Source organism: Hibiscus syriacus, unplaced genomic scaffold, assembly GCF_006381635.1.
Source record: "Hibiscus syriacus cultivar Baekdansim isolate YM2019G1 unplaced genomic scaffold, ASM638163v2 tig00112470_pilon, whole genome shotgun sequence".
NCBI classification, from domain to species: domain Eukaryota; kingdom Viridiplantae; phylum Streptophyta; class Magnoliopsida; order Malvales; family Malvaceae; genus Hibiscus; species Hibiscus syriacus.
Window position 1 is genome coordinate 199752 of NW_024063339.1, and position 25422 is coordinate 225173.

The 25422-nt window shown below is 34.5% G+C and overlaps 4 protein-coding genes across 7 annotated transcripts; 1 reads left to right on the forward strand and 3 right to left on the reverse strand.

Moving 5' to 3' along the window:
- Positions 1-43: 43 nt before the first annotated feature.
- LOC120179848 (formin-like protein 5) lies at positions 44-22733 on the reverse strand. 4 transcript variants are annotated; one of them, XM_039185320.1, is made up of 8 exons: positions 22730-22733; positions 4972-5126; positions 3400-4084; positions 2626-3328; positions 2343-2545; positions 1424-1659; positions 407-1279; positions 44-303 (listed from the first exon to the last, which is right to left on the reverse strand). In XM_039185320.1, exons 2-7 carry the CDS (start codon positions 5119-5121, stop codon positions 428-430), a joined length of 2829 nt encoding a protein of 942 aa, XP_039041251.1. In that variant the 5' UTR covers positions 5122-5126; positions 22730-22733; the 3' UTR covers positions 44-303; positions 407-427. The 4 variants fall into 4 exon arrangements, with proteins under 4 accessions (XP_039041251.1, XP_039041250.1, XP_039041248.1 ...); XM_039185319.1 differs by having other exon boundaries at positions 44-312; positions 406-1279; XM_039185317.1 differs by lacking the exon at positions 44-303 and having other exon boundaries at positions 322-1279.
- LOC120179853 (histone H2A.6-like) lies at positions 9264-10346 on the reverse strand. The gene is made up of 2 exons (XM_039185324.1): positions 10079-10346; positions 9264-9642 (listed from the first exon to the last, which is right to left on the reverse strand). The coding sequence occupies exons 1-2, from the start codon at positions 10265-10267 to the stop codon at positions 9430-9432; spliced, it is 402 nt and encodes a 133-aa protein (XP_039041255.1). The 5' UTR covers positions 10268-10346; the 3' UTR covers positions 9264-9429.
- LOC120179849 (ubiquitin carboxyl-terminal hydrolase 14-like) lies at positions 12008-18847 on the reverse strand. The gene is made up of 20 exons (XM_039185321.1): positions 18624-18847; positions 18162-18333; positions 17364-17476; positions 16925-17258; positions 16558-16652; positions 15699-15832; positions 15553-15609; positions 15334-15411; positions 14959-15013; positions 14838-14873; positions 14494-14574; positions 14003-14201; positions 13832-13889; positions 13638-13760; positions 13324-13412; positions 13158-13247; positions 12875-13045; positions 12635-12759; positions 12405-12543; positions 12008-12319 (listed from the first exon to the last, which is right to left on the reverse strand). The coding sequence occupies exons 1-20, from the start codon at positions 18735-18737 to the stop codon at positions 12141-12143; spliced, it is 2442 nt and encodes an 813-aa protein (XP_039041252.1). The 5' UTR covers positions 18738-18847; the 3' UTR covers positions 12008-12140.
- On the forward strand, positions 19699-23741 carry LOC120179850 (probable serine/threonine-protein kinase abkC). The gene is made up of 5 exons (XM_039185322.1): positions 19699-19903; positions 20257-21598; positions 21821-22087; positions 22517-22672; positions 23499-23741. The coding sequence occupies exons 1-5, from the start codon at positions 19896-19898 to the stop codon at positions 23616-23618; spliced, it is 1893 nt and encodes a 630-aa protein (XP_039041253.1). The 5' UTR covers positions 19699-19895; the 3' UTR covers positions 23619-23741.
- Positions 23742-25422: the final 1681 nt, after the last annotated feature.

Genomic DNA, 25422 nt, shown 5'->3' on the forward strand with positions numbered 1-25422 from the left:
TTTATTAACAGAGACGTAAATTAACAAAGATTATAATTTATAAATTCAATGACAAAAAAAATGAAAGAATCTTCACTATTCAACTAATATTTGCACAACAAGATGACCGGATGAGGAGGGAAGTCAACAATGACCATGAAACCCAATCCAACAGGAAAGGCAAGTCTCAGCTTCAGTTTTTAATGTTAGCTTCATAAAGATCCACCATTGTATATGAACGCCTTTCTTCTGGTACTCTAGAGGTATTCCTTTTATCGGAAAATTCCGACAGGAACACTTTGACGGTTTCCCCGTATTGATAGACTGGCAACACCAGGTGGAAAAACGGAAGTTACATCTAACTGATATCATAATCCATGGTGCACGTATGTCTTAGTATTAAGTTTCAGCATATAAACAGCATACCTTCTTTAAACTAACAAGATCATCAACCCTCATCATCGGAACTAGAACTAAAATCGTTCCTTCTTCGTTCTGCGATTGCAGAGAAAAGCTTCTGATGAGGATCAGGGGAAGTTGGTGCAAAACGAGACTCAGAGGAAGATGATGATGCATTGGACTCCTGTTTTTTATGTGCTTTTACCGGCTTCCTTGGGGCATCTCTAACTTCTTTGCAAACCTTATCCAAAATTATCAAAAAGTCGCGTACGATGACAAACAAGCGTAAGCCCTCATCCTTGTGTGCGTTGCCGTGAAAATAATCGCCTGTGCTCTTCACCATTGCCATTATTCTCTTATCTTCCTCGAGCAATGATGTGACGTCAACTTCTGCATTCTGCACAAAACTCTCTAACGTTTCATGAAAACCACTTTCTTCCCTTGAATTTTTCATTTCCGAGTTCAAGAAATCTCGTGCTTTTACAAGTCCATGGCTAAGTTTGGTAACGGTTCCTGTCAAGGTTTCGGCATCAATAGCTGCTGCTTTCTTGACATTTTCGAGTTCACTACTCAGATGGGAAACCACCTCAAGACCGAGGCTATGGTAGTGCTCTTCCGTATCCAGGGAAGCATCCTCAAGAAGATCACTGGAGCTTCTGTTTTCTCTTGCAACCCTGGCAACTTTCATTCCTTCAGTGCGTATAATTTCTTGGACAACAAAGTGTAATAGTGTGGTCTTTCCATCTACTCCTTTAACATCCGATAACTTCAAAAGCGTGTCAAGCTTGAAAGCTTGTGCACCACCACGGAATGTCCCATCATTCATGCGATTTCCGGTTTTAAGAACAGCTTCTAAAAGCTTGAGGAATAAGCGGCTGCTTCTGAGTTCCTTGCAAGCAACCTGCCAACATAGTAAATACAGAATTCAAATGAATAAAACATACATTTTGTTGACCATATAAAATAACTTTTTCCATAAATTTTCGGACCTAAAGGTCGACCTCGTGATTCATGCAAGTCATGCAAATTAAAATTAACGACTCACCTCTAATGTTTCGAAGGACTCTCTAGCGAAAGTAACCTCCTCGTAAAGGGAGCACATATAAATCAGGGTTTCCATCCGTTTAAAAACAAAAGGGATGTCAACCAAGACTCTCAAGAACCGCTCAGCGGGACCAAGTTGGGAAATTTCACCATTGAACATTCTAAGTTTGAGTTCTTCATCCGCTGTCGGGGCCATCTTCAATAAATTTTGAAGGAGTTCAACAGGGAGCTCATTTCCTGATTCAAAGCAACAGGTTAGGATATCAAGATCGAAAACTTAACCCATTAGTACCAACTTCTCCATGTCAGGAAAAAGAACAAATATATAAGGGAACCCAATGTGGTTATTTGGCTGTTAACAAACTCATTTTTTAAAACGAGTTTGAAGATAATTTTTCTTTAAATCGAAAAGTATAGAAAAGCTTGGTCGGTATGTTAACTTCATTTTCCTCCTCCACCCTAAATCGAATAGAGCAAGAGAAACTATTGTATAACGTATAGTTAACTTCAACGAAATGCAAATGTTCTACATTCATCAGGCATAAGTATAAGATAACTCATGATAGGTATATAACACGTCTCAACTACAATTCTTTGCCAAGATGATGTACAAAGTACGAAACACCACAGGCTACGAGAGAAAGTAGCAAATCATATATTAAAAAAAATTGCATTCAATGGAGGTCATTTTTAAGGATTGACTGTGACTCAATTCGTGGTTAGCTATCAAAATTGTCCCCAAGTTGTTGGAAGCACGGATATTATAGTTACCGGTGAAAATGCCAGTAACCATAATAGCTAAGCATGCTCTGCTGACGGCAATGAATGCCACACGATCGGTCTGGAGCACGTATAAAAGACCTAGGCATATGTTTCTCACAAGTGCATACTTGAAAGGATAATAAGGTGGAGGAAATCACCTTCACGAAGTGCGTCACAAACTTCTTCTGTGGTCACATTCAATGCCCGCAAAAGTATAGCTAAATTTTGTGCCTTCTTGGGATCAAGGAGTTGAATATACTGAGGCACGGATTCCTGGGTAGAGGTTTCTTTCTTTCTATCATTTTTGTTTTTGTCAGTGGCTGCATACCCGAACAGGGTTTCTATCATTTCCTCATTGAACCTGCAAACATAGTATAAATGTATCCTGATCCATTGGCATAAAGAGTATAAGGAGACACAAGAAAGAGAACCGTTACATACTGGAAAGATCCAGATTTAATCTGATTCCAGACCATTGAGTGTTCAGGGTTAGCTGCAACTTTATCCCAGAAAAATGGCTTCAATTTAGCTTTGGGAGCATTGCCATTGTCTGCCGAGCCAGATCCCTCACCAGAGATGGCATTCGTTGATCGTTGTGGACCACTTGGTGGACGAGGAACCTTGGGACCTAAAGGCATTGGTGGAGGTGGCCTGGGAGGTCCAGGACCAGCACTTGGAGGCATAGGTGGTGCAGGAGGTCGGGAAGGCATAGCGGCAGAAGTAGGATTCATAGACGGCGCCGGCGCAGGTGGTGCAGGAGGACTAACACTAATGGGGGTAGGAGGTGGTGGAGGAGGACTAGCTCTAATCGGGGCAGGAGGCTCCGGGGGAAGAGGATCTGCTCTGTCCGGAGAATGCTTCAAAGGAAGTAATCCAGGTTGGAAAGCACCAATCCTTCCTGGAGGCAGTGGTAGCAATGGTTTAGTATTGCCTGATATATCAGAAGATTCAGATGAGGCTTTGGTGGCAGCAGCAACATCTCCAAGTGACGACTTCCCATCGAAGGAGAGTTGTTGGGCATTAGATTGAATAAAAACATTCCCATTAGTCAGGGGCCTTTTATTTAGGCTTGATTCATTTCCAAATGATTGATGGCCTAGCTTCTCTTCTTTATTAGTTTCAAAAGCATATGTATGAGGAGAACCTGAAAGAAAATGTTTCGATCAACTTCCAGAAAGCTTTTAGAAAATAACAGTTTGAGGGAAAAGTATATACCACCAGAGAATTCATTTAAGCTTAAATTGAGAAGGGGCCTCTCATCCCTTTTTCCAGCTGAAGAACCTCTACGACAGCATAAAACGAAAAACAACGCAGCAACGACAGATGTTACTACTGCAGTCACGACACAAGCAATAATAATTGTTCTGCTATTATCAGTCCCATTATGCATCGGATCCATGTTGGCTGGACTTATAGCGTTCATAAGACCATTTATTGGAGCTGCAGCTTCGTGAGAAGGTATAGGAAGAAGAGAGGGCAAAGATGCTGAACTTTCTGGACTCAAACGAGGAAATTCAGAGGTGGGAGAAGGAGAAGGAGCCGGGGATGGTCCTAAGTCCGAGGCAGGGGCTATGGCAATGCTCTCGGTAGCCAAAGCCCTTCTAGGAACTCCGTGCCAGTGAAACAATGACTCGAAATATCTGGTGTACCAGGTCTTAAAGCCACTATCTTCTCCAGATACTTGGAATAGAAGATTAGACTTTCCTATGCAGTCAAAAAGAGCTTGTTTTAACTCGGGACGGAGAACGCTAATCAATTTTTGAGTGCTTTCTCTGTCTAACAAACGACTTTTTGTAGTAATATCACTGGGCGTTTCCCACGGAAGATGTAAGTTCAGATCTTCAAAAGCTACATTGAAATCATTCAAATCTCGTCTGCAACTTATCCGTAACAACTCAGCCTGCATGTAAACAACTGAATAACTTTAAACATTGTTGCAGCAAAGAGCAAGTGGCTTTATTTCCTAGTTCCTAAACCTATAGAAACCAAAAGCAAATTTAACATGTGCCCGTAATAATTTCATGAACAACTCTGAACCTTTTGAACAATGATCGTGACCATTGAATAGCCTTTGCCACAAATTTATGTTGTCAAAATACATGTCATTGTCATCAGCAAATGATACGATAAGTTTTAAAACACAATCAAACAGCATATTTCAAATCAAATCAGAGTGCACCTAACGTCGCTTTTTCGTCCTCAAAAGTTAAGTACGTACCCATACCCATACCCCTGTTCTGATACCCATACTCATCATTTTTCGTTAAGTACCCATGTCCGACACCTATACCTATAAGGACGGGTATGGGAGAATAATAACCCCGAATCCAAGCAACATAGGTATGTACTATCCATATATACATGCAAGCTACTGATATTGTGAAAAAGCTCTAATTCCAGCAAATAGTACAATGCGTTAGTGCACAATGTACTCTCGCATATTTCAACATCTAATGTTGATTTTCTTTTCCCTGCATATTTCCCGACGACGTCCGAGTAACATAACCCCGATATAGAAGCGATTGGGAAATTACTAAAACAACTTCAACACATCTAACTAATCATTGAAAGATCATCACATGCTACAAATTTTAAAATACTTGAACTGAATGATTGTGTATGGTTCCTAGATATTCCTCAAAGTTCAATTAAACATGCTACCAACCATTTCTACCCAACAATAATAGCCTAAACAAATTGATTGCAGCCGATTAACATTAATGTAAATCCGAACAATCACTAAAGCAAATCAAGACTCGAGCAAATAAGCAAAGCAGTCAACTTTACCAGATTCTCATCAATCTCCCCAGTTGTTGGATCTGCTAATTGGTTAAGAAATGCTTCTTCTCCATCCTTACTGTAACCTAAGCTGGAAGTCAGTGATACACAAAACAAAGCTATCAGAAACCCCAAACAAATTGTTCTTATGCCACCCATGTTTCCTTTATGTCTTCAGCATCATAACAACTTATTAAGCTCTATCATCCACATTCAAACTTTAAAAGCACTCGGCACCGACTGGATTCAAAATATCCTTCAAAGGCAAACCCTTTAAATCTGCCAGAAAACAAGCAGATTCTGCTAAAAAAAGACTTGATGAAAGATTGGAACTTGGAATCACAACTCAGAAAACCAAACAAAACCCTGAATTTATCCTCCTCTGTAAGCCAAAAAGATGGATCAAAACTTTTAAAAAATAGTAAAACCCAGAAAGCTAGAAAGGAACTATACGCACGCTCAGTAGAGGAAGGACAAAATCAATAAATTTCAAAACTTTTTTAAGTTGAAAGACCCCAAAATGGAACAGATGGAACAGGACAAAGATTGGTCCTGTTGATTATGGAATTTATGACTGAATCATATGAATGGCAGCACATTGGAGAAAACAAAATGCATAGAAAACACATACACGGCATGTAAAAAAAAAAAGTTGACCGTCAACTTTCTTTTTTACCCATTAATTCTTATAATAAGTTGACAAAATAGAATATTAACCCGACCAATGTTCGCTTGTTTCTCGTTTTGAGATTTTAAATCTTCTTTCCTGCATGGAAAGATTTATTGGATTTTTTTAGGATATGATTTTTAACTAAAAATATCTCATTTTATTAATTATAAGTTGATTTTATAAAATGATAGATTTTACAATAAATGAGGTCATCATTCTCAATATCGAATTAAAAGGATAGGATGATTGGCCTATCTAATATTTGATTTAAATTAATAAATCAATAAACTAATAATATTAATTATATTTTTAGTAAAAAATTGAATTTAAATTGTTCTAGATTTTAATAAAGTTAAATATCAGTTTATTTAGAAAATGGGGTGAAAGTGTTTTTAAAAATTATAAGTTCTAGAAAAAAAATGATATTCTGAAAGTCGGATAAAGGAAATTGCCAAAAATTGACCTAACGCTACGCGTTTCATTTTTTAATATAATCTAAAATAAATTTATTATTTCCTTTTCCATCAACTAGTTTCCACTTGTTCTATATTCACATAACATTATTTTATTTTATTTTTAACATTTAATTTTCAATTTTTTTAATCTTATCATTTAATATTTGTTTTTTATTACTTGATTATTAATTGGTGTGATTGAATTATCACATCAAATATTACGTTTTGGTAGTTCCGATAGTTTTTAAATTTTGGCTTTTTTCTTTGAATTTTATTCTCTCTTCTTTTGCTTACCATACTTCCAATTTATTTTATTTTATTTACTGAATTTTACAAATTGAATTATTTTGTTCATTCTGCCGTTAACTCTCTAACGGTGTGCTGACGTGTTATTTTATTATTATTATTTAATATAAAATAATTAAAAATATAAAGAGTAAATTACACCGTTTCTCATTGAATTTTATTATCTTTTATTTTACTAATCCAACTATAAAATAAAAAGAGAAAGTGGTCGGATGCTACCGTCGATCACCGTAAATGGTGATCGTTCGGTCTCAAATTTCATGGGTCACTTCATCTCGATATCTTGAGTCTGAATTCGACGTCCAATTTTTTTCGAAATTTATTCTAAAATCCAAGAATCAGAGATTGAAAGTGAAAAAACTAAAACGTTTCAGTCGAGATTTACGAATTTCGAGACTTTTTTTGTCGAAATAATTATTAGATTCGGACTTAGAGGGTCGAGACGAACCGACCTATGAATTTTGAGACTAAACAGTCGCCATCAACGACGATCGACAATAGCCGAAATAAAAATGGCTATGTAGCCAACAATGACAATAGGGGAAAGAAAATGATTCAAAACGATGATGTTTTAGTATATATTTGAGTTTTTCAAATTGATGTTGTTGTAATGCTTGTATCATGTTATAACATTGTTAAAAAATTAACGGCATAATAAGTAAAATAATTAAATATGTAAAGTTTAATAAATAAAATAGAAAAATTAAAAGTACGATAAGTAAGATAAGAGAAAATAAATTCAATAAAAACAATGTAATTTATCCTTAAATTTTTAAATTCACATTAAAGTATACAAATGATAAGATATTTCTTTATTAAATATTTCAACTATTAAAAAATAAAAAATAATCTTCTAATAAGATAATATTATTTTATTATTTCCCTTAACTATTCAAAATTATAAAATAATCACTAAACTATTTATTATATTTTAAACTCATCATTTTTCATTGAAAATTTGACAATCAATTAAACTAAATATTAACATGAAAATTAAAATATAATAATCATTTAAGATTTTAATTCAAATTTTATCATATCACAATTAAATTATTAAATGTTATTATCAATTTTTTAAAAATATTAAAATATAATAAATTATTTAATAATCATTTTATAAATTTTAATAATTAATAAAATTAACAAAACAACGTTATATAATTAAATAATCATTTTATAAATTTTAATAATTATTTTATAATTTTTAATAATCAATAATTATTTTATAATTTTTAATAATAAATAAACTTAATAAAATACCACTTTATAATTATTAGATATTTTTTTATAACTTTTAATAACTGGATATTATTTGTGAACTTAACCCTTATTAAACAACTTAAAATAATATCCTAGAAAACTATTTAATAGAAAATAACCTACAAAAAATGTTTTAGAATATACGATTTTAATCAATTTTTTTTTGGATTTGCCAAAATGACCAACCAAATCGCAATGCGATCGATAATTCGCAACGCGATTTCCGGTATAGCAAATCAGTTTCCATATTCGCAACGCGAACTTCGACTATCGCATTGCGATAGTAGAAGTTCGCGTTGCGATTTTCCAAATTCGTTGCGATAGTCAAAGTTCGCGTTGCGATTTATTCCAAATTCGTTGCGATAGTCCAAGTTCGCGTTGCGATTTATTCCAAGTTCGTTGCGATAGTCGAAGTTCGCGTTGCGATTTATTCCAAATTCGTTGCGATAATCCAAAATCGCAACGACCGGTGGTATTGCATTTATTTCTTAAGAATTTTCTCTAAAAATATAGTATTTGCGCGAACGTGTCGAAGACACGTATTACCACGACCACGACCACGACTCGAGACGAGACGAGACAGCGACGCGTGAGAGTCCTCCTTGTTCTCTATCACTCAACAAGGAAGTGGGAAAGTCAATCCTTAAATACCATTCCCAATAGTATTTCCAATACTATGTGGGATTGAGCATTACCAACCTTATTCTCAATACTATGTGAGATTGAGCCTTAAATAGTAATATTATTTTTGAATGTTTTGCTTAAAATTACAATAATCGCGATTAATTGTAGATTGACTTTGAATTATGACATATTTAATCGTATAATACTAATGCAATTGGTTGCTGATTCAGTTGTTTTAAGGTGCATAATTGTTAATTGTTTCCTGAATAATCACATTGTATTGAAAACAAGTGTTAGTAATGTTCAATCCCACATAGTATTGGAAACACTATTGTGAATAGTATTTAAGGCTTAGCTTTCACACTTCCTTGTTCAGTGATAGAGAACAAGGGGATTCTCGCGCGCCGCCGCCGTCCGTCTCGTCTCATCGTCGTAGTCGTGGTAATACGTGTATTCGACACGTCCGCGCGAATACTATCTTTTTAGAGAAAATTCTTAAGAAACAAATACAATACCATCCAACGAATTTGAAATAAATAGCAACGTAAACTTGAACTATCGTAACGAATTTTGAATAAATCGCAACGCGAACTTCGACTATCGCAACTAATTTAAAAAATCGCAACGCGAACTTCGACTATCACAACGAATTTGAAAAATCGTAATGCGAACTTCAACTATCGCAACGAATTTAAAAAATCACAACGCGAACTTCGAGTATCGCAATGCGAATATATAAATCGCAATGTTATAGTCAAAATTCACGTTACGATAGTCGAAGTTCGTATTACGAATCTAAAAACTAATTTACGATACCAGAAATCGAGTTGCAAATTATTAATCGCATTACGATTTAATTGGTCATTTTGACAAATCCAAAAAAAATTAATTAAAATCATATATTATAAGACATTTTTTATCACTGATGTTATTTTATCTTAATCTCTTGTGCCAATAATGAAAGCAAACTACAAGAAAACGATTGATAATTCGATTCATATTCACATTAATCTAAATTAACTAACAAACCAAATACAAACCGAACTACAAATCCCCACAGAATGAGCTAACAGAACAACAAACCAAAAGCCAAAAATCCCCTATGGGATGATCCGTTAATGGCCTCTTAGGGTTAGTCCAAACTCATCCGATCTAATCATCGTCGCCACCGACGGCCTTGGAGGTTCCGGTTTTCTTGGGGAGGAGGAGGTTGTGGATGTTGGGCATAACACCGCCGTTGGCAATCGTCACATCGCCCAGCAGTTTGCTCAGCTCTTCGTCGTTCCTTACGGCGAGCTGGATGTGGCGTGGAACGATTCGAGTCTTCTTGTTGTCTCTGGCTGCATTTCCAGCTAGTTCCAGGACCTGAGACAAACGGGTAATTATAGATAAGATTATCAGATGATTATTATCAAGAAAAATAATATAATTTAGTATGTTCTTTAGGTAAATAAGAACCCTAGATAATCAACCTAATTTTCGAGCCTAAAATGTGGACAGGTACTGAATTTTGCCAAAATAAAGCGTAGATCTGAAGATGAAATCTTACTTTCATGCAGGTACAATCATTTTATCCATTTAAAAAAACTAATTAAGAAATCTTGAAAAACAATTAACAAAAGTAGATTTGAGAAGAAAATTGTTGATAAAATATCGTAAAATTTCAGGAACAAATGTCGGAAAATCTCAATTAGGTTATAAATCAACACTTCCTACCGAGATCTACCGACAATTTTTTAACAAAAAAGGGAAAAACAAAGATATGATACGAGAAAATTCGAAAGAAATAAAGTTACTGTACCTCAGCAGCAAGATATTCAAGAACGGCGGCGAGGTAAACCGGAGCTCCAGCTCCGACCCGCTCAGCATATTTTCCAGCCTTAAGGAAACGAGCGATACGACCCACCGGAAACTGAAGCCCGGCCTTGCTACTCCTCGATGTTGCCTTCTTCGACGCTCCAGATCCTAGAGTCTTGCCCCGGCCCGCCATTTGTACCCGAAACAAACAATTAAAACGAAGAAATACAAAAATTAGAGCGTTCAGTATGAGAAATAGAATATCAGTGAAAATGTTTGCCGCTTATTTTGGGTATATATAGGGGAGTGAGTGAAGAAGTCATCCAATGGGAAGAGAGTACGAAGATCATGAATGATGACTGTAGGATGGCAATTAAATTGACGGTCTGGATCTGAAAACCGAATACCGCTTTTGTCTCTTTATTATTACGGTAAATTATAAATTTCGTCACTCAACTTTCTTTTTTCTTTTATTTTGACAAAAACTTTCTTTTTCCTTTCATTATATCACTCAATTTTTTTAAAATTTTTATTTACTTATTAAATTATTGATTTATTCTTATTTTGGTCATTATAATGTTAATATTTAAGGGTATTATGATCAAATTTCTATAAAGAAAGACTATGAAATGACCCTAAATTTTATTTGTATAAAAAATAATGATTTTAAATTCTTTTTATTTTCTTGATGATAAAATATTTTCTTTTAAATCCTAGTGATATGAGGGTGGAGAAAGAGAAATCGAATAATATATATTGATTCTATGTTGACTAAGTAGTGGATATAAGTATGTATGTATAAGGACGTTAAAACAATTAATTTAATCGTTAATTAAATTATTTAAAATTAAATTAATTAAAATTTTAAAATATTTAACCATTAATCGAATAAAAGTAAAATTTAAAATTCAATAATCAATTAAATAAATTTTGATTAATACAATATATTTTTTGAATTAATCAAAGCTTATTATTTTTTAAATAATTTCTATCTACAAGATTCCATACTATTTAATTAAGACTTCGCGCTTAAACCATGTAAATAAAGGAGTAAACACATTTAATCGGTTGAATTAGTCGTTCATCTTTATCTTCTTAGGTTATGAGTTCTAGACTTATTGGAAGTATTCTTCTTATCTTCTACTCTATGTAGGATTAAGATTAAACTTAGAATTTTTCAAAGAAAAAAATCATACGGATAGAGAATATAAAACTCGAACAATTTTTCTCTTATTAAAGGTCATAATCGACTTTATTTTTGTACGCTCGATGAGACATGGAGGAGGAATTGTGACGTTTTTTTCAAAGAATTATTATATCAATAAAATTAAAGTTTATTCCATCTTCATTTTTCTTTTTGGTACAATATTCCATCTTCATCTTCATTATCCTCGATTTTTAACTTTATTTGTTATAACTTTTGTTTTTTCTTTCTTTTATTTAAATAAAATTATGGACAACTTATAAATAATATTATTTAAATTCAAATCACCTTTGAGCTCACCTTAATCATCCTCGTATCCATTTATATAATTCATTCACTTGGGAATAATAAAAAAAATATAATGGTTTGAACATACCAAAAACTCTTGATTTCTTTTAAATCGATCAAATCTTTAAAAAAATTATTCTCAATTAACTTTTGTACTCTAAACTTTTATCGATTTATCTTTTCATAAATTTAATATTTTTTAAAACAATTAGAATTGATTACTAATTTAATTTATCGATTCAAGTGTGCTATTTATTCAATTTCTCAATTTGGTTTAATTAATTTTCTTAATTCCAAATGTTCATTTGGGTACAATAAAAGTTCAAACGACTTAATTGAACTTTTTTTTTTTTAAGTTTGAGGGCTTCATGCATCTTTAAACATAAAACAATTTGGGCAAACATGGTAATCACTACCCAGCAAAGCATCAAAAATTGAAAGGAAAAAAAAAACTGTGAAATCATATTAAGGAAAAAATTTATAGTATGGGGATTAAAATGTATGGAAGTGCAATGCTATTGGAGCCACCTCTATAAAAGACCCAAGGGAGTACCTAAAGTCTCCCAAATGGAATTCAGCTACTGATCCTCTCAAAGAAGTACAAGTAACCCATGTCCTTGGGTGGATCGATTGAAGCACCAACCTTATTATCGTTGAATATCACCCATCTGCCATCTTTCAGGATGTGAGCGACATAATGGCCGCACTGAGTCGAGGTTCCGATGTGACTCACTATCCCAAAAAGCCGGTATCCTTGTATTAACGAAGCATTGCCGGGTAAGAAGTCTAGTGTGAAACACACAAACAAGACAAGTTGATATTCGAAAAGAAGACTCACTTCCCCCTCCGTCGGGCAGTCCTGTATCGACCAGAGTAGGCGTGCTGTTGCTTGCTGTATCCGTATCCATAGTTGATGCAGCAGCATACGCATTGGGATTGTTAAATATCCAATCTGTTGCTTTTTCAATGTCGCCACCCTGTAAGAACGTAAAATTTCCGAGCATAAGAAAACAGACGTGGAGAAAGTTGCAAACCCGTAAAAGAAATGAAATACTGCAAAGCCTTTACCGATGCCTTCAATGCCATTCGAGCAATCTCTTCTTGAAAACCAAATGAAACCAAAGTATCAATGGCTGACTGGTCAATAGACAACTCAGCACCTTTCGCACCATGGGAGATAGGAGCATCGATATCTGATAAGATAGATCAATGATTACCACTTGGATATGATGCTATGTTACAGCTACAAAATGCAGATCCTTTGCAGAAAGGTTCAAAATTATGCTTATAATGCTAAATTCCGAATACCTGGATCATTCATATGTGAAAGCAACCAGTTCATGGCATCTTCAACACCAGCATTTGAAGTGTTTATGGCAGCTTTCTGACAATGAAGCTGGTTAAACCCCATTGAGGCAAGCTGGCCAACAATTGCATCATCGGCAACAGGCTGACTTGATTCCACCTCACCCTCAGGAGCTATAACCAGTAGAAATAAAAGATGCCAAAAAAAAATTACAAATCAATATTTCTCTTTTACATCTTTCTTCTAAATTCAATTATCATTCACAGAATCCATTAATTCACATACCAGCCTCTGGCAACAGTTCTTCTCCGGGTTGAAGGCCTTTGCTGCGCATATGGCTTATATCTATGATGTCGGGAACATCTATGTAGACATCTGAACAAACAATACACATGATGAATATCGATTCAGAGTAACATGCAATGTAAGTAGAAACATCACATCAACATACCAAGCTTTTTAGGCACCCAGCCTGCCTCCATGACAAACTTCCTCATGTGCAATACCAAATAATCGGGGAATGAAGTTAAACCAGCAGTCCTGTTGTGTAAAATACAAAAGAGAAACAATAATCCTCCAAACACTATACGGTGTTATCAAAAGAATACTCTACGGTTGCTAGTCAGCAGCAATTGATTAAAACACCATCAGTTAACTATATTGTTATCCTTTCTTTAATGGGAACTGCATGCTTATCTCAGACCCTTCTTCAATAGCATACATTACCTAAGGGCAGACAACCCCATTAAAAAGCACAAATCTTACTTGAGAGCTGTTGTCTTAGCCTTCAATGAAGAGCTATAGAAATCGGGTATCTCCTCTGGAGCTGCAAAGTTTGCTAAGCATGCTTCTAGAGGTACCCTTGGACGAACAATTTCATCATTGGATCTGTAAAACAAGGAAACCTAAGAAAAAGGGTCTAAAGGCTAAAAGTACCATATAAGATCATTGGAACTTACACATCCTTCCCCTCTGACATCTTTTCAGCTTTGATTTTGTTAAAAGCCTCCAGCTCTTCTGAATTGTCAAAGAATAAGGCATTAGGTTTAACTTTTTTAAATAGAAGAACAAAGATATGAATGAAACACAGAGACACGAACATATATATAAATATAGAAACCAAAACTTACGTTTATTAGTAGCTTCGTGCAGTGGAATATTCAAAGATAGAATATAGTCTAGCCTTTTATTATAAGCAACCTTCCCGGATGAACACAAGATACGATCTTCAACACTAAACTTGAAACTCCTCGAGGGATCCAGTTCAGGTTTTGCAGCATTAGAACGTTCAACTTGATCAAGAAAATGAAGGAAGAACTCCAAGGCATCCTACAGACAATTCAAGTGTCCATATAAGTAACTGATGGATACATATAGAGTAGATTATGAGCCCCTAGACACATCCTACTGTGCAATGAGAGGATTAACACACACAAGCCCTATTGCAATGACAAATACTGTCAGATAGTCACATTCCCATATCTAGCCTTAGAACTTTTAAATCATTTTCTTTATGGAGTGTAAAAGAACCATTTTAAGATTTACTGGAAATGTGGCAAATTCAAGTTAATGCTAGAAACCAAATAATTATTTCATAGTACAACTAGTAGAGTTGGCACACCTGTTGTCTCATGGTAGAAAACTCAGGATGGCTGGCTGCAATAACTGCTTTGAACATGCGAGGAGGAATCCCTTCTTGTTTCTGATATTTTCAGAAGGTTAACAAATGAAAAGAGGTTAACGGACAACTGTCAGGATTGTTCAAACATAGCATGTAGGAATGATAATAACATTACTGATGATATGAGACAGATTTTATGGCTAAACACCTAAACCTATGCGGCTATGCTTCGCAAGAGATTTTCAGGTTACGCATATACTTTTACCACAATATATTTGGCACATCCATTATATCATCTAAGAAGTAAGAATCTCCTATATCAGAATACACATTGGGAATCTTACAGCATCTTTTACTGAAGGTGTAGCAGTTCCATCTCTCTGGATGATAAAAAAATTAATTAATTCGTTAATCAGGGGAAAACGCAACTTTACTGAGAAAAACAGATTGATATGGTTACTGTACCTCTGATGCTGGAAGAGAATATTTCCCAGAAAGTAAGCCATGTGCCAGTTTTGTTCTGCCACACAACCAAAACAGTTACATGATCATCGGGGTAGAGAAGAGGCAAAAGTATCAAACTGCTTACTAAATTCATAGCAAAACAAAGAAGGCAGGGAAAATACCAAATCAATAAGTTCAACAACAGCAAACATCAGAATAAGAAGAGAATATTTGTGCATCACTGCTTTGTATATAAAATAACATAAAGGCTCACCACACAATCTTTGTCAAGAAAGACAGCAACAAAAACATCATCATAACTACCAATATTGTGGGAACTATTTTAACACACAAAATATTGAAATAAGGAATTAGTAACCAGAATAAGAAGCTTACAACTGCATGTTGAGGTCTACAGTTGGATCAGCTGGAGCTGTCTCAAAAGCCATTTTTAAGCTTTGGTTCATATAATATCTGAGACCACAATATGAGAGAGAGAATTGGGGGAGGGGGGGCAAGAGAAGCAAAAAAAAAACATGAGAACTTCCAATTAAACTTTGCCCAAAACTAAAATAAAAATTTAAGTGAATTCACGATATTAGCTTTATAACTTACTGTCTACAGAATGACTGCGTTGAGAACACAACTTGCATGGTTGCTGCCATGTAGCAGCTGCATGAGAACAAATTTTGGTAATCAGAAACATCAAATCATTATATTGTTTTACCAGCAGCCTTCGCCCTATTCACAATCAACATTACCTGTTTCCAAGATTCACAAGACCTGTATAACCTGGTCCAAAAATTGGTTCCACATCCTGCCCACTTTCTTGAATTCTATTCCAATCAAAATTGGTATTCTGGTCAAGCTCCCTTTCAGCAGTTGTCATTTCAGTCTAGAAACAGATAGAGATTATAATTTCTAATAAGACGACACTATATAAATCATTTATAAACACTTCAATCTCCTTATATTTTCTGGTAAGCTTTGAAACTTACATTCTACAGTAATGATATGACTTGTTTACCAGTCAAGATATTGTCTGTCATGATTTATACAGAATATTGTTGTACTTAAATGTTTTGTTTTATGGAAACTCCAACTGCAATAAACATTACAGACCTTAAGGCCAACGCAATTCATTTTTAGCAAATGGTTTTTTTATAGAAGTTGGAGGTCTCATTAAAACCCCCCTTCATGCTTTCCGGAATACTATCAAGTATCCGAAAAGTAGCGGAAGGAGGAAAAGAGTACCTCTGATTTTATTAGCACACAGCAAACATTACAAGAAAGGAATATTACAACAGCTTAAACCTCTCCTAAACCAGAAAACCCACTCCCTCTTAAGGATCTGGTAGAATTTTTAGCGAATGTTATCATTCAAAGTGTAATAATTACATTGAAAAGTTTTTATACATTAACATATTACAAAATAGGCATCAAACTTAAGGATTCGGAACCACTTCCAGAATGTAAAACAAAAATGAAATTTGTAGAGATAATAAACACAAAAGTACAATTGCATAACAAAATTGCAATGCAACTATAGCATACATAAATGTATGTGTATCTTAAGGACAACACTAAGCAGCAAATAATTAATCAAAAGAAAAAGCTAACCTTTTGCAATGATGAGAAATCAATACCAAAATATGCCAAATGCTCTGCTAGATTTGGGTCTATAACACTATCATCCTCTGGGTAAGAGAAAACATCTGCAATGCCAGAATAAGTTACCAAGGTAAGTTCTGAAAAATGTCAAAAGACTCAAAACCAAAGCACAAAAGAAAGATAATCACCAAACTGTATTTCAGACTTGCAGTTCCAAAAACCTCATTTTCAATACAAATATATCTAGGGTTGAAATTTCATCAGTATCTGAGAGCAGAGAGAGTTTATAACAATTGTGGACCGATGGAAAGTTACTAAAACGACACCAGAAACAAAAATATATATACAGTGAAATACAACTATAAGGAAGCATTACCTGCAGCTTCAAGATCAGAAGCAATTGTCCCAAGCTTTACAGCTAGAGGATAGCCAGTCTCCTTGTAGTGCTCAACAGCATGGTTGTTACCACCCGTTCCATCCCAATTTTTCCTCCCACAGAGTATCATTCCATCAGTAAGATTTAACCATAGGTTATCTGTTTTATCACACTTGGCACATTTCCAACCAGATGGGGGAACAACAACATTGCCAATTTGCTGCAACTCCATAGCATATCTACTTTTTTGCTTCTTATCAGCTGTCCAGGCTGCAACTTGTTCTTTCCGTTCAGCACCCTCAGCCATTAAAATAGCATCAACTGTCAACCTTACCTAAAGTATTCGTAAGGGATAAACAAGCCTGATTCTCGTCCAAGATGAAGAATTTCTACATTTAATTTGAAATTCTATAAAAATAGAAATTGTGACAATTCATACCTTCTCAGGCAACTCCACAGATGGAAAAGGAAGTGTTACATAGCTAGGCAAAATGACTATGTTGTGAGTTTCTTCATATTCTGGCTCATTATTGTCAAATCCACCATCAATACCTATAAATCAAATTGCATAGATTAATCATTTTCACTGAAGGTAGTACTACGCAATAGAACCCTTCAGAAAACATTTGAACTTTCCAAACTTTGGCTTGTACCAATTTGTAGTTTCACAAGGGTTCAACAAGCAATAGCTCTAATTCTATAAACATGATAGTACATGGATAAAATTGTTTCATTTTTATTAGCACTTCAAGCCTGCAAGCACCACTTTTGCTTTAACACATAATCAAAGTCCAAAGAAATTAAAGACACTGGCCTCAGAAGTGCATCATTTACTGGTCTCAACTCAGAAGTATAGGACATGATTATAGATTTGACATAGGCATTTTCAATGTTTTCCCTTATATTTGGAACCGCAGAAAATAATAACAAATGTCTATACACTGAGATCACAAAAACGTAACCTAAACTACTGTAAAAATAAGTGCAAAACAAGATAGGAACCCTTCTCAGTTCCGGTGTTATCAGGGGCATGCAATACGAACACAAGGTGCTAGAGCCGTTATAGTTGCTTAAGGCACACATAAAAGGGCTTGCCGGAGTAAAGTAAGGAACAGTATGTATATTCCGACCACCAACATGAACAACAACAATACCACATAGTGTTCACAAGAGCAAGCAATAACAAGTGGAAAAAAAAAACATATTAAACATAAGTACAAGAATATTGTAAAAGTACCAATAGCCAAAAGTGCGGGTTTCTTCAATGGCCTATCTTCTGAAACCAACTTTTTTGTTTGCTTAATATGCAGATGAACTGGATTTCCAGTCTTCTCGTAATTCCAAGCCACATGATCTTTCCCGAATGCTAGAAACGTATTCATATCAACAAACAATCCTCCTTCTGACCTCTGCAAAAATTCAACCTCATTTGAGAATTCTTGAAACAAATTTTGAACAAGCAGAACCTAAAAATAGTACCAACAACAAAAAGAAATAGAAAATATTGAGTCAAGAATCTGTGCTTTAACTAACTTTATCGGAAGCAAAATAAAGTCGAAACAATCAGAAGTCAAAACACGTATCGTATCAACAGAGTGTTAGCTAAAACTATTTACAAGAAATCCAGTAGTTCCTCAAGAAACAAAGAGATAACAATCGAGAAATTTATATATAAAAAATAAATGAAAAGGAAGAGTACCGGAGAATCGAAGGAGAGGCAGCATTCTTGCTTGTAGATACGATTGGTAGGTTCGGGGATCCGAACCCGAGAGAGTTTGGATCGGAGCAGCTCCATAGGGTTCATCTCCTCCATTTCCTTTCGGATTGATTTAGGTTATAAAGAGAGGGAAAGAATAAGGTTTTTGCCCTAAGTTCAAGCAAATGCAGAGACTGTTCTTTTTTCAGAGAATTTCTCCTTTAATTGAGAGATATAAAGAGGATGTGTGCTTTTGAAGCAAGACTCTTCGCTGAACCCCTCCAAACCACTCTGGACAAGTGAAAAATGATAATTAAAATTTCATATTTAATAATTAAACTACCAGTTTTAGTATTTAAATTTACGATTTTTTTTAAAATTATGCATATTTTTTAGTTTTTATTCTATTTTAATATTTGTTAAAAATTTAATGTAATTGGTACCTAAATTGTTGATTTTGGTCTATTTTAATGTTTGAACTTTTGTTTTTTTTTCAAAATTTAATGTTAAATTCTGAACAGATATACTAAAATAAAATAAAAACTAAACTTTAAGTATAATTTTAAAAAAAATTAAAAATTTAAATACTAAAATGGATCAAAAACTAATAGTTTAGATACTAATACGAAATTTACCCTTAAAAATAAGACATTAAAAATAACTAAATTCGGCTTTCAACCCGGCTTAATTTCATAGGATTGAGTTTTTTTTAATTGACTTTAAATCAGATCATTCGAGTTTAAATTTAAAATAAAAATGTATAACTCAATCCAACTGACCAAAAATAATAATATAATAATAATTATTATTATTCTTCACACTCGCCGTTAATAATAACAAAACTGATAATATAATAATTTTTTATTTTTATTCAATGATACCACGAAATTAGTTTATAGTGACATGTCGATATTTTTTGTAATCATAGATAATCAAAACAGACTAAAACGTAACGTTAAATATAATTTTGAGAAAAAATAGTTAAGTGACCAAAACAGAGATTTGAGAATAATTGAATGACTAAATAATATCTTATTTTTTACAGCTTAAAGTACCAAATTGAAAAAATGTACAATATAGAAACCCTCAAACAATCACCGCATATCACTTGGATGTTATTCAAAAGCGATCACTATCTCTGCATCCATCGTTCTCAGCTACGTGTACGACTCCACCATGCGCCACTCTTCCGCCGCTGCCGCCGACTACCTGTACGGCTGAAACCAAAATTATTCCTTGCCGGCGACGGTGCTTGCTCCGGCTTTGTATGCAGCCATGTCGAGGTCAATTGCCTTCTAGAACTTTCTCTTGTATTAAGATTTTCAAAAGAACGTGTATTACTTGCTGTTCTTTTCATTGTATTGATCGGAATGGGCTTAAGTATTCGCAATAGGCTTAGTTTACTGAAGATCCTGCCTTTTGCTATTGTTTAGTTTAATTTATGAATTTATGATCGAGTTTTCAATTCTATTTCTTTTAGTTTCATCTTTAATAGTGTAAATGATAGTGTCAAAGCATATTAAAAAATATTTTATTAATTTGAAAATGTTATATATAGAGGTAGAGTTAATTTTATTGTTTTCAGTTTGGTTGTTCTTTCATCTTGTTGAACTGGAACACGTTTAACATTTTGCAGATTTTTAAGCTATGGAAATGCTAGGAGGGTTGCGCAATCAATTCATTCAAACTGGAAGAGTAGCTTCCGGGAATCGAATAATAACGTGGTGCATCCTAAAGTTGAGTTCCCTTTCTCACTATATAGGCTATACTCACAGTTTAAACATTCACTTAGAGAAGATACTATGCCTTTTACATTGTACAAAGTAATGGAAAGATTATCTAAGAGTTATCAGCCCCAGAGCTTTCAGGCACTTTCGCCTAGCTATTCATTCTCGGTCAAACCACAAATTACTTGGAAGAGGCTTTTTCAAGTGTTTTACTATGATGGTCCAGCTTCGACACCAATAAGTAGAATTGCCCGTGCAGCGAGTCTAGCTTTAAGTAGGTCGAACCACATAGCTCCTGGTGTTATTGCATTCTTACTCGGAGAGTTAGCTTGGACCCAGCCGAAATGGGCAGAGGCAGAAGGCTTCTCCACAAAGGATTCTCTTTATATGCAAGCACAAGATGGGCATATTTATTTGGCATCATTTGTATTTTTCCTTTTGGAATTTGTAATTTTGTTATACAGAGCTATCTATTTAGTGATTTTGTTTTTACCCAGCATAGCAATGGCTCCCTTTGTGGATTCTCTGGGTTCTGAGTTCAGAAAAAAATGGATTCATATTCTCCACCATACACTGGAAAAAGCAGGCCCAGCGTTTATAAAATGGGGTCAATGGGCTGCAACTAGACCAGATCTGTTTCCCAGAGATATTTGCAATGTACTTGCTGAACTTCATACGAAAGCTCCATCACATAGTTTCTCTTTCACAAAGAAGTCCATTGAAAATGCATTTGGTCGAAAGTTATCTGAAATCTTTGCTGATTTTGAAGAGGAACCGTTGGCATCTGGAAGTGTTGCTCAAGTTCATAGAGCAACATTAAGGTATAGATATCCTGGTCAGCAGATCAAGCCCATCGTAGTTGCTGTAAAGGTTCGGCATCCTGGGGTTGGTGACGCAATTAGAAGGGACTTTATGATAATTAATTCTGTAGCTAAAATTTCAAAGTTCATTCCTACGCTGAAATGGTTGAGATTGGATGAAAGCTTACAACAATTTGCTGTTTACATGATGTCTCAAGTTGATCTTGCTAGGGAAGCTGCACAACTAAGCCGTTTTATCTACAACTTCCGAAGATGGAAGGATGTCTCATTTCCGAAGCCACTATACCCATTGGTGCACCCCGCGGTTCTGGTAGAGACTTTTGAGCACGGAGAAAGTGTTTTGCACTATGTGGATGAGCTTGAGGGACATGAACAGATTAAAAGTTCCCTAGCTCACATTGGAACACATGCACTTCTAAAAATGCTTTTGGTATTATCCGCTTGTCCATTCTTTCAATCATTTTTATTATTTCATTTCTTCTTCTAATGGTGGTTAAACCGTTTAGCATTGCATTAGATCGTTTGTACGGTTTCTTCTACCCTGTACTCTGGTACTTGGTTTCCTATTTTGCATCTGAAAATTGTATGCGTAAGTCATGCTATGATTTAGAGATTGGTTTTGAACTTATGGTATTCCTTTCTTCCTCTCCAGGTAGATAATTTTGTTCATGCGGACATGCATCCTGGAAATATTCTTGTCCGTATAAAAGATAGACGAACACATAACCAACTCTTTAGTTCAAGGCCTCATGTTATCTTACTTGATGTGGGCATGACAGCTGAACTCTCTGGTACAGATCGTTTGAACTTACTGGAGTTTTTTAAGGCTGTTGCCCTTCGAGATGGTCGCAATGCTGCTGAGTGCACACTTAGATTATCTAAAAAGCAACGTTGCCCCAATCCAAAGGCTTTCGTGGAGGTAATGCACTATGGTGGATTTAACATAATTATTTTCCATACCATCATAAAAGTTTGTAGGACTGTCATTTGAAGAATTTGTTTATCCAAGAATTCAACAACATATTTCATGGTTTTACCATGTTTTGTTTTAAGCATTAAACCATGTTTTCATATCAAAATTGGTTTATCGGACAATGTTAGAACCTTGTCGACCAAGCATTTGACTTTGGTGCAGAAATACCTAATGATGAATTTGTTTCGTCTAGTAATGAAGTACCATTTTGTGCACCATGCATTTTATCTCTATTATGGATAATTGGAACCTTCCTTAGATTGTAAAATGCAATTAATTAGGTTAGCGTGCTTTAAAGACCTAAGCTTTTTACATTGCTCTCTGTTGTACCCAAAAGAAATGATCCAAATCTAAGCTTTTTACATTGCTGTGCAGGATGTTGAGAAATCTTTCGATTTATGGGATTCCCCAGTTGGCGAGTCTATCCACCCAGGTGAATGCATACAGCAACTGCTTGAGCATGTTAGACGTCATAAAGTCAACATCGATGGAAATGTTTGTACTGTAATTGTTACCACATTGGTTCTCGAGGTAATGCAGTCTTTGCCTGCTATTTATCTGTCTTCTCTTCCTAAGGAAGTTGTTGACTTCCTTTTATTCATTTTTTGGGCGTGACAAGTGATGCAATTTAAGCTATGCTGCTCCGACATTTTTTTGTGAATTTCCCATGTTAGACTAGGTATGGGGACATGATCGTGCAAGGACCCTCAACTTGAAAAAAGGAAAGAAAAGAAAGATAAGAACATATCCACGTTAAAACACTTGTCTATATCCAACACTGACAGTCGAGTCTGAGTAACATAGAATATAAGGATGCACACGTAATGCACTGGCATTCTTATCTTTGTTGAACTCATTTGAGAAATCTTCAATGGCACAAAGGAAACCATAAATCCCATTTGCAATGTTCTCAAAGAAAACGTTGTGCCTTTATGGTTGTTTAATATTAGTGCTTGCAGTCTGGAGTAAAATGGATCCCCAAGTGAGTGCTAATGTAGAAAACTCCATAACCGGGCAGCTCTGTGTTAGAACTCGAGCAGGGGTTGCATCACATAACGTCTCGAATGAATTCTGCCTTATCAAAGTCCTATCTCTTTCTTTCTTCCATTACAATAAGAAAAATGCATTGCACTTTGTTGTCATGACTCATGGACATGAGCATATCCAAGAAAACCTCGTAGCATAATCCGAAAGCTGAATCTTTCTCGAAAACCCTCACCGAGATTTGCATCGAGGTGAAAGTAATTATTATAGAATCTATACTTTAACTACTTGTTGAACAATGCTCCATAGATCTGGAAAACTTGAGAAGTAAAACTCGGATTTACATTTGTGTTTCGGTTTCCATCTTTTGTAGGGATGGCAGCGGAAGCTCGATCCTCAGCTGGACGTGATGCGCACGTTGCAGACTTTGCTATTTAAAGTTGACTGGGCTGAATCTCTATTTTACACCATTGAAGGACTTGTTGCACCTTAAAAGGACTCTGTTCATCTCCTCTATCATTTTTACCCAAAGTTTTGATGGCCAGGTATGGCATTAACATGTTACAATAATTAGAAACCTATCGTTCAGTTTCAAGTTCGGGTTCGAGTTTCGCCACTGCACTCTAAGGTTAACCAATATTCTGTTTATATGGATAATGCGGTTCGTAATTTTTATTGTTGACCTCTTTTAATTTACAAAGTTTGAATAATCGAAAAATCGAAAATTAAAATGATTTCATTTTGATCTTTAGTTAAATAATTTTCATTTTGATTTTAGTTAAATAATTTGATTCTTCTGTGATTTGGTTTTTGTTTTCCTTATTTCTTCAATTTTTCTTTCAAAAGCTGACTGTAGTTTCACGAGAACCTGGCAACAGAACAAATTTTCGGCAAAACTAGTCTAATTGGTCAGGCCGATTAATTTGGGATCTAAACACTTATTACTGTGAGAGACGAAATCGTATGACGAATTTTAAAAAATATTTTTTATTCGGACTTAAAATATAACTTTTATTAAAATTTATCATGTCAGGTCGATAAGTTTTAATATATATTTTATTATAATTTGTCATGCCATCTTGAAAAATTATAAGTTACTGTTACTGTAATAAATGTAGTTAGATTGTTAATTATTTTTTGGACCGCTTTATAAGCCTAAATAACTATTACGTCAGGATTGTTTGCCTAATTTTGCCCAAAATTTTGGCGAATTACCTGGGTTTTTTCATTTAGATGCCACGTGTTATCTGTTTCTCACGTGCTATATTTATTGCTAGGATAAATTACATTGTTCCTCAAATTTACTCTCTTTCCTTTTTGTTTTTTTTAGTCACCGTACAATGCATCAAAATATAATATAAAGAAAATTTTAGAGACAATAGTTACTAAAATACTCATATAAAAAAATTAAGAATAAAGATACGAAGAAAATTAAAACCTTCCAATAAGAGTGACGACCAAAATAAAAAACCAATAACCTTTATAAAAAGTCTGTTTGAATGAAAAGATAAAGGAGTAGAGAGCGAGCCAAATAATCTAGTAAATTGTTTTACTATACAATCTAATTATATCGACAAACATTATTTTATTAAAAGAGGGATTTAATTATACGTAACCATTGACTAACTAATTAGAATATAAATGTCGTGATGATTTTTGTGCGAGAACCAAAACGACCACAGAGGTATGCGAAAAACATACCAACAATTATGAGGATCGTGCTACAAGAGTGGAGAAAACGCTTGTCACAAGGACAAAGAAAAATCATATCACTAAGTGTCCCTAAGTCCCTAATAGACACATGATAGAAGACATAATATAAGAAAAAAACAAGATAACTAATAAGCATCTGGGGTCGGTAATTAACTATGTTTAGTGTGTCGTCGGCTAAACAAAAATCAAAGAGAAAGAAAAAGATGACACAAAAATATTAAAAGAAAATTAAGAAGAAGAAGAAAAAGACGCGGCTAAGTATTTTTAATGAAACTTAATACCTAATTAACTTTTTTAATAAAATAATGTTTTAATATAGCTCACGTGGAACATTAAGTGTCCCTCTCTTACTGATATTCCTTAATTAAAATTAAAAGAATAAATAAGACAATTAATATATCTTTAATTATGTGATAAAATGTAATTTAATTGATGTTATCCTTTAAATACTTAAATAAGATGCTGATCTAATTGAAAAAAATCTTTAAAAATATTCTTATCTATTGAGTTTGGGTGTAATTAGATATAATTACACAAAACCCTTAGATATCTATGTATATGATGATGGTTATCTTTTCATATTT

What these genes read in the sequence shown, in the direction of transcription:
- LOC120179848 (XM_039185320.1), bottom strand. Translation starts at nt 5,121, where the DNA reads ATGGGTGGCATAAGAACAATTTGTTTGGGGTTTCTGATAGCTTTGTTT. An exon ending in CTTAAATGAATTCTCTGGTG is followed by an intron (nt 3,329 to 3,399) that starts GTATATACTTTT and finishes ATTTTCTTTCAG; the next exon opens with GTTCTCCTCATACATATGCT. An exon ending in ATTAAATCTGGATCTTTCCA is followed by an intron (nt 2,546 to 2,625) that starts GTATGTAACGGT and finishes CTATGTTTGCAG; the next exon opens with GTTCAATGAGGAAATGATAG.
- LOC120179853 (XM_039185324.1), bottom strand. Translation starts at nt 10,267, where the DNA reads ATGGCGGGCCGGGGCAAGACTCTAGGATCTGGAGCGTCGAAGAAGGCA. An exon ending in TTGAATATCTTGCTGCTGAG is followed by an intron (nt 9,643 to 10,078) that starts GTACAGTAACTT and finishes CGTTTGTCTCAG; the next exon opens with GTCCTGGAACTAGCTGGAAA.
- LOC120179849 (XM_039185321.1), bottom strand. Translation starts at nt 18,737, where the DNA reads ATGGAGGAGATGAACCCTATGGAGCTGCTCCGATCCAAACTCTCTCGG. An exon ending in CACCTTCAGTAAAAGATGCT is followed by an intron (nt 14,575 to 14,837) that starts GTAAGATTCCCA and finishes TGAAAATATCAG; the next exon opens with AAACAAGAAGGGATTCCTCC. An exon ending in GCTAAGACAACAGCTCTCAA is followed by an intron (nt 13,413 to 13,637) that starts GTAAGATTTGTG and finishes TTTACACAACAG; the next exon opens with GACTGCTGGTTTAACTTCAT.
- LOC120179850 (XM_039185322.1), top strand. An exon ending in CACTTCTAAAAATGCTTTTG is followed by an intron (nt 21,599 to 21,820) that starts GTATTATCCGCT and finishes CTTCCTCTCCAG; the next exon opens with GTAGATAATTTTGTTCATGC. An exon ending in ATCCAAAGGCTTTCGTGGAG is followed by an intron (nt 22,088 to 22,516) that starts GTAATGCACTAT and finishes ATTGCTGTGCAG; the next exon opens with GATGTTGAGAAATCTTTCGA.